Source organism: Hippocampus comes, unplaced genomic scaffold (genome assembly GCF_001891065.2).
Source record: "Hippocampus comes isolate QL1 unplaced genomic scaffold, H_comes_QL1_v1.1 scaffold212, whole genome shotgun sequence".
NCBI lineage: Eukaryota > Metazoa > Chordata > Actinopteri > Syngnathiformes > Syngnathidae > Hippocampus > Hippocampus comes.
The window spans coordinates 281,610-290,481 of NW_017806011.1; the positions used below are offsets into that span (position 1 = coordinate 281,610).

The 8,872-nt window shown below is 40.3% G+C and overlaps 1 protein-coding gene across 3 annotated transcripts in view; it reads left to right on the top strand.

Annotated features, from left to right (window-relative positions):
- The window catches only part of daam1a (dishevelled associated activator of morphogenesis 1a), a 58,118-nt gene that overhangs the window by 7,861 nt on the left and 41,385 nt on the right, over positions 1 to 8,872 (top strand). For 2 of the 3 annotated variants that reach the window (XM_019892547.1, XM_019892544.1), the window contains exons 2-4: positions 4,030 to 4,244; positions 4,328 to 4,417; positions 8,510 to 8,581. In XM_019892547.1, the coding sequence (XP_019748106.1) occupies positions 4,062 to 4,244; positions 4,328 to 4,417; positions 8,510 to 8,581 (345 nt within the window). In that variant the 5' untranslated portion in view covers positions 4,030 to 4,061. The remainder of the gene's footprint in view (positions 1 to 4,029; positions 4,245 to 4,327; positions 4,418 to 8,509; positions 8,582 to 8,872) is intronic. The other variant, XM_019892546.1, reaches the window with a different exon arrangement.

The following is an 8,872-nucleotide window of genomic DNA, read 5'->3' on the forward strand; positions in this document are numbered from 1 at the left end:
GGATTGTTTTGTTGGATGCATTCTTTGGTTTATGACAATGTTTGCCTGCGTGTCATACAGTTTTCTTGCTAGTTGCAAGTAACTGTCCCGTTGATCACCGATGTCTGATAATTCTTGTGCGTACTGACGGATTTGTTGCCATTTGCATTGCTTCCTCGCTGGATGGTGGCTTGTCATCAGGTGTTGAATCGATGCCTTGTTTTTTTAAAGTTTCGTAGATTTGCGTCTTTCCGACTCCAAGTGTCTGCTGGGTGCTTTTAACTTTGTGTCCAGCCTCGCTCAAACGGTGCATTTCACTCGCTCCGCTCCAGTCATGACAGTTCTTCCACGTTTCGATGCCATGATCTACACGACGTAAGTGAATAAAGTTAAAATCTTTCCCAATTGCATTAAAACGCACGCCAATAAAAACTCACTTACACGTCGTCGTTTCGAATCTGATGATCGAAAAACGCGAAGTGAAAATGTGTCTCAGCGTCGTCGTTCCGTAGCATCGGGTGGGCGTTGCGTGTATTTAAGCTCCCGCGGCATGACGTCTCAATCCGAGTTAGGGGTAGTGGAATTTCCGCTTACGTAAGTTCCGGTAACATGTAATATCGTAGTCAAAATGTTAATGCACAGGTTTTTGTTCCGGGTGAAGGAAATTCCTTTTCATAGAATTCTGGGGATGGGAATATTTACTGTAATCCTAGCAATCATTTACTGACTGTCCTTGAGTGAGTCACTGAATACTCTGCAGTGCTAGTACTGCCATTATGTTGATGACTTTAACCTCCATGCACGAGATGAGAGTGGCTTAAAAAACCTTTCCCTGCAAGGGTCAAAGATGTATTGATTAAAACAAACAAACAAACAAAAAACACCCACAACTAGTTCATCTGTGCACAAGGACACCCTTGTCAAAACATGAGCCCTACACACACGCTCAGCACATAATCATTGCAAACCAATAACAAACAACCGGCCTCACCCACATTTGAAAAGAATCGCATGAATGAAAAAAATCTTTGTGAGTCATTTCAGGTCATTCTGCGTATATTACGCAATGTGACAGTTATAATAAATAACTAAGGGAAGGAATTGTGGCAAATACTGCACGTACCTGTGAAGGAGCATGCTTTAGTTGAGTTGAAGCGCACGCTTTTGCAACACTGTAACTGTCAAGTTCTGTCTGTTTGTTTTGAGTTCCACCTGAGCGGTGGGTGTTTCCCTTCAGCTGCGCACCTGTTTTGCATTTCAATCAAGCCACTACTTAAGGACTGTCCTGTCGACAACTGAGTGTCGGATAATTCACCTTGCTCAAGCCATCGTTCATCATATTTTTCTAGACGTTCCAGAGTTTGCCCCGTATTCTAGTGATGGGACGATGATACCTCAAGGAGTGTATTGGCACACTTCACAAACTGTGTCAGCACTGTATTGACACTGTGTTGGTCACCCAATAGTGACCCCTGCAGTAGTTATAAAATCATTGCAGGTAAAGAAATTCCTTGTTTGTGTAAGTGCTAAACTGAGTTGGTATGTAAACTATAGCAAATTTGAGTTAAAATTCAGAGTTACAATTTTTAACTTATGTAGAAAATTTTTGTTAAATCATGTGAAACAAAAGACAAAAAGTGATTAGTTTATGAATGTTTATTGAGGAACAAAAGTTTTTGGAGTGTCTTTGCTCCAAGGCGATTTCTCCTCTGAGACACCAGCTCCCCAGCCTCAGAAAATACTCTTTCACATGGTTCAAATGACAATCGTGAGCGGAGAGTTTAAATGAAAGTTGATGCAGATGTGGATATGTTTTCTGGTTCCATTTCCAATGTTGTAAAGGGTCTTGGTTTCTGGGTGTGTTAGTCAAGACCCGCTGTTATAATCGAAGGACCAACACACTACTTTTCCAAACCTCTCCCACCTCGCGAAGCAGTTTCTCTGTACGCCGGCATCACCAGTGCCATACGAGCAGGGGAAATAGCATGCAAGAAACGCAACAGACTGAAATTCAAAACACTGGAGCAACTTATTTTTCTGAATAAAAATTTGTGAAGACAAAGCCCACAAGCATCCTCATTTACATAATTTGGTGGTTTTTAAAAATTAAAATAAGTAGATCTGGGGGAGAAGTTTTAAAAAGCAAATTCCAAAACTTTCACTTAAACATGTGTGCCATCACATTTTTTGCTGAGAAGCAGAGAAAGCAGCAACGTTTCGTTGAGCTCGACTTGGGTGCCGTATTGAAAAATGTAAACCGTTAAAGGAAATTACCGCAGAATTTGGCTGAAAGCATGCCGGGCCACACCTTGAGACGCACCCATTACAATTAGGAATATTTCCAGGTGTGGTTTGAGAATCACACCCACATTCATCATGTTTGTCAAGTTTGCTGCGTTACACTACTGCAGATTCATTGTATTTGATTTGGCTTTCGGCTATAAAGATATTGCTAAGCAAATGTAAAAAGAAAATTGTTGGTCCATTGTTTGTTGCACATCCACATACACACCTTAATAAACTCATGAATCAATCGCAAGTTGCAATAGACCCCGTATTTCCCCCTGGACCATTTTTTTCTTCTACTGACCGAGACATTGTCTTGAAACATTACAAGCACTGTACAAGTGTTATTGTTCAAGAGCTCCCTTAGACAGCGTTCATCAAAAGAGCATTTGTAAAGGCAAATTTTGGGATGCAAATATTGTTCTGGTTGTATTGAGCAGGTATACTCAATGAATTCTGTGAATGTCGTAAGAAGGGAATGACTGTAATATCCAAGTGATAGTCTTTACCAGTACCATAATTTCCGGACGGTAAAATGCTACTTTTGTCACACGCTTTCAACCCTGCCGCTTATTCAATGATACGGCCTGTTTAAAGATTTTTTCAACGGCCGCCACTAGTGTGCGCTCAAGCAGAAAAGGTAACCATGAGACGCTATCATGTGTCACAGTGAAACAACCGGCCATGAGAGGGCGCACTTCACCTGTACAGTATTTTGACCTCGACTGCAATGCGAAAGCTGTGTGGCTGGGTCGATGAAAGACTTGACTGAACACTAAATAATTTTTATGAAGGCTTTATTCCCGACTGAACATAGAAAATGTACAGCATTAATAAAATAAAAGACTGAGATATGTCAAATGGGACGAACAAATAGAAAAGTCTACAAAAATAGATAACAGTAATGGCATGTGAGCACTTGTATGTGTCCGAGACACGCGGAAAACAACTAAATCCCGCTGCTTCACGGCTGTTCACACGACCCACCATGTGACACCGTTCAAACTCCCAAGCAACGGACATTTTACTCTTAATATCAGCCAGGTTACAATGCCGATTGCAGCCACATCAGGTCTGCATCGGCACAGCTCAGCGTTCTTCTCACTTCACTTTGAGGTCCAAGTGTCACGAGATTATCCAACGATCCTTTTAAAGTGACAGTGCTCTATTTAAACAAGGCAGAATTCACTACAAAAGTCATAGTATTGTTCGACTGGTTATACAGTATTTACCAAAAGAAAATCTCCCAAAAGACATCGTCGTGAAAGTTGACACGAAAGCGTGCATGGTAGAAAGTCTAATAAGATAAGATAAGAAAACCATTATTAGTCTCGCAATGGAGAAATTCCCAATTCACATGAAAGGAATAAGTAGAAGAACAAAATATAGGAGCTGCTGGAAAGGCAGCCACTTTCTAATGAAGGAATGGTTGACGAGTGGTATGGCAAGTGAGTATTTTTTTTTAATTTTTAAAAGCATTACTCGACAGGGAACAATGCCTTTTTTTTTTAAACCAGTCGTGTGAGTGCCATGTTCAGGCATTACTTGGAAAGAAAAGGTAAGGTACGTTATTAAACATTAAACCTCTTTCTGTGTCCCGACTTTCTTTGCAAATACGGTAGACAGGTATGGATTGTGTGTGTACAAAATGTTTTTTCCTTTAAAAAAGTAGTGGGTGTGGCTTATAATCAGGTGCGCTCTATAGTCCGGAAATTAGGGTAACACATTCTGCAGAAGTATTAAGCGTTGCTATTTCATCTTTAGGCAGCAATTCTGATCAGTCGGTGGCAGCGAACATGACATCCCAGGGAGCACATCGTCAGGGGCACCTCTTTGCCACCTTATTTCCTTGCTGTTTCAAGAATAATGACCCACCAGAAATCACCCACTTCCATGAGAATATCAGTACTGCAGTGCTGGAGCCCACCTTACCGATGCCCCCTCATGAAGAGCTGGACTTGATGTTCACTGAGCTGGTGGTGAGTGCACAACTCGATGCTTGCTCTGTGTGTGACATTGAAAATCGATGAAGCTCCTTTCTTCTGTTCCGCCTGTCTTGAAGGACGAACTGGACCTCACAGAGGAACACAGAGCTGGCATGTTTGCATTGCCAGCAGAGAAAAAATGGAAGCTTTACTGGAGTAAAAAGATGGTAAGAAGCATTTCCATGTTGTACAGCTATTTCTCATGGTGAATAACTGTAGATGTTAATTTAATTTTGCTCATGTGTATTGGTATGTGTAAATGGATACAGTAATACCCCATGACACGAACAAAAGTGATGTACTGGTAAATTACTCACCAATTTATTTTGCTCACTTCCACATTGCCAGACCTAGAGCGAGGGTGCCCAACCTTTTTTGACCGAAGATCTACTTTTCAAGCAACCAACCTCCTGCGATTGACTCGTTATCGCACATGCACGCACACGCGCATGCCATTATGAGCAACAGCCATAACAGCTCCTAACATGAATGAAACAAAAAAAAAGTAGATATAGGAATTTGTGATAAGGCTGAGAAAAAAAAATAGTGTGTTTCCGGTAACGCGACCGACTGAGAATTTCTACGTCGAAAATGCCGACCGTAAAGTTTTTATTTTTATTTTTTTCAAACAACCCTCTACATTTTTGTGTAGAGCATCAGTCGGCATCCCGCGGCTCCGGAGCCTCATGCGGCTCTTTCATCCTTATAATGCGGCTCTGATTGGCTTGGGAAAATAAATTACCAAAAATTTTTTTTTTGTATTTAATTGAAGTGTGTTTTATTTGTGTTAGTTTTTATATTATTTTAGTTCTAAATTTGAAGATTATTGTGATCTTGAAATATTAAAATATGAATTAAATTATTTGATATTATTTTTTCGTCGCTCAAAATAGACGTCACACTGCGGAAGCTGGTATACCCGCTGAAACGGCGTCTATTTTGAGCGACTTTCAACCCCGGCAAAGCCAATGGAGAAATGTAAGAAAAGAAAAATATCTCAAGAAAATAGAACATTCAATGATGCCTGGGCAGATTCATTTGCATTTACCTCGGGCGAGAGTGGCCTACCAGTATGCCTAATTTGTGGAGAAAAACTGGCTAACAATAAACGGTCAAATGTCGCAAGACATTTTAACAATACACACAGAGCCTTTGCTGAAAAATATCCAGAGGGAGAAGAGAGGAAAAAAGCTGTTTCGGAACTGATGCAGAAGGCTGACCGGACGAAAAATCAATTCAAGAAGTGGGTGAAGTCTGCAAATTCAACTACATATGCAAGCTTTGTGGCCGCATTCAGACATTAGTTATTTTTTCAAGAATTCAAAATGTGTTCATTACATCGGTAAAATTTAATTTTCTCCGTAGCACTTCATAAGACATAACCACACTATAGTTGTTTATACAAAGTGTAAAGGTAAGAAAAAGCAATATATACAGTGTTATCTTCATTTTAGATAAGATAAATGGATATAAGGATGACGCCTCATGGCATTTTTCTGCTTTCGTTTGCTACATGGACAATTTAAATTCAGCTTTTTAATTTATTTGAAAGAGACATTCATTGTTATTATTTTTCAAGAATTCAAAATGTTCAAAATGTGTTCATTAAATGAATAAAATGTAATTTTCTCTGTAGCACGTGGATTTCATAAGAAACATGCTGCGGTAAAGTAGTAGAAGGTTTTTTTTTTTTCATTTTAGATGTGCGGCTCCCAGTGTTTTCTTTTCCGTGGAAACCGGGTTCAAATGGCTCTTTCGGTGACAAAGGTTGCCGACCGCTGGTGTAGAGGGTTTACATCGGTGCAAACTCTTGCGATATTCACATTGAGCGCGTGCGTCGTTTGCCCTGTTGTCTGTCAACGACATTGAATCATGGCGCCGGCCGCGATCTCCGACGACAGTTTAAACCGTGTTTTCGGTGTTACAGTCGCATGCTCGCACCGTAATGTTAAGAAAATAGCATCCATTGATGTATCGAAATAATTCAGTGAACTTTTTGATGAACACCACGGGCCGAGTATAAACCACGTGAAAATAGCACAGTGTCAATGTGCCAACGGTGAATTCTATGACATTGATCATATGGATATGTCAGTGTTTCAAGTTTTAAATACTTTACCTGACCTAAGATCGATTCGATTTAGATGTATAGAAAAAACACAAGAAACAGTGGCAAAAACAGAAAGTATAGACGTATTCGATGTCATGATGAAAGCAGCACGTTCAGAAAAGGAGAAAAACAAAGAATTTCAGAAGAAAAGTCCAAGTTAGGTGGGTCTACAACGTGTAACTAGACTTAAATTTATACTATTAAATAAAAAGAATGTTTTATGTTTTATGGTTATTTTGTTTAAATTTTTGATGAAAAAAAAATAAAAAGATTAAAAAAAACAAACTTTGTCCTACCTACCGACCCTATGCTAAAATTTCATGTTACCTGAAACACACTATCTTTTTTGTTTGGCCTAAGGAAATCACGGCCTAACTTGGTAGGGATCTGACGCGGAGGCATGGGACACATTTTTGCATCATGTTAAGTGCATGAACATCACCATCACTATCATAGCTCAAAAGCTCATAGGTTAAAATGTTTCTCCTGGTGTGCGAGATTCCCATTATCTGCCAGTGCCATCGGTGAATTGCAGATGAAATCAACTTTGAATGATACAAAAAAAAAGAAAAAACGATATAGCACAACAGCCCTGAAGCTGCAATTGGAGATTGCTGACCTCTGACAACTTCGGTGAACACGTCACCTTTAACCTACAGTGACCTGCTTTATTTTATTTTTCAAATATGTTGGGGGGGAAGTGAAACTGATAGGATGCTTAGGGTGCAGTGTGCACTAACACAAAACTATATATTATTAATACACACACAGACGCATAAATCTTTTTTTTTTTTTTTCCATTTCCCCCTACACTACTTGCGATCGAATTGGGACCATTCCACAGGTTGATCGCGATCGACGAGTTGGGCACCCGTGACCTAGAGAAACAAAAGAGAGCGTGATGGCAAAGCACTTCAATTGTGTTATAGATCTTGAATCACGCAAATGCAAGAGAGAAACAGTTCTTGGATTGATAAATTGAGTAATAATCCAAGGTGTCTCAAATTGACTTTGTAGGCGTGACTACTACAGTGGAGTTGGAGCTGAGGTTTTGAAAGCAAATTACACTTAACAATTGACCAATAGAGAGAGTTTGGTGAAAAAGTATTTAAGGAAGAGACTGTGGCCCAGCAATGAATTACAGTGATCCCTCACTTATCGCGGTTGATGGGGACCAGCCACTATAAGTGAAAAACCGCGATGGAGCATTGGCTCCCCCCCTAGGAATTGTATGTGGGTACCAGCATTTTTATAATATGTAAACCGTATTTATACTTTACATATTTGAGACAAAGACTCGAGCAGTACATGTATTTACTTAAAGCTTAAATTATAAAACCTTATTTTGGAATTAACATTCATCAGTATTGCCTTCTGAGAGAGACAAAGAGACTTGTGTTAGTGTCCCCGGCTACCCCCATGCAGCCGATGTGTATATGATAAGACAATTAATCGGAATTGATGTAGAGGAGTCAAAGAGAGACGTGCTGCTGCGTTCGGTGAAGCCCAATCTCTCTCTCTCTCTCTCTCTCTCTCTCTCTCTCTCTCTCCCCCCCCCTCCCCTTATTCCCCGCCGCTCCCCCCCCCCCCCCCCCCCCCCCGCCACACGCACGTAGCAAACACAACAGAAAAGAGACTATGCCAGAGAGAGGCAGGCGAATGATCAGAGTCAACAGCGTGACGAGACATAAGGCGAGGTGCTGGGCAGGGCTGTGAAGATGCACAGACAATCAGCTCATGGGATAAATCCACTCGGGCTGTCATTGGTTGACGTTGCACAGGGATCCAATCATGCATACAGGCATGTACAAAACCTCTGAGTCATTCCCTATTTTTTTTCTGAATACTGTACTTTGGAAAAAAAAAACGCGACGTCCTGTAGCCGCGATAAATGAAGCGCGATATATTGAGGGATCACTGTACTGCCCGTGATGAGAATATACCACTACTTTGTGCAGTGATTGCATAATGAGTGAAGGAAACTTGGCATGTCATCATTTGTGCACGTTCTTTTTTTTTTTTTTTTTTTAGAAGATGACACAAGCGGCATAATCGAGTGATGTAAAGGATTGTGTAGGTCAATTACATGTTGAATTAAAAATTGCATGAGCCTGCTACCATTACCAAACTGTATGTGTTTGTATCCCAGGAGGCAGAAGGTGATAAAGGAGCAGCCAGCTGGCCAGAGTATTATATTGACCAGCTACGTTCAATGGCCGCAGTAAGGACACCTCGGATACCCCTTCCCTTTCAACTTCTTCTAGCCACAGATGATTTTTTTTGGAATTAAATAATGTGGGCAGGACAATAGAGTAGTCTCTAATTCACTTTTTATGGACTGATATCCGAGAAGGATTTTCTCTCTCTCTCTCTCTGTATAATGTATATTATATATATATATATATATATATATATATATATATATATAACATATGTATATGTGTGTGTGTCTGTGTGTGTGTGTGTGTGTGTAAAACTGTTGTCATGTCAGAGAAAGACCCTGCTGATTCTG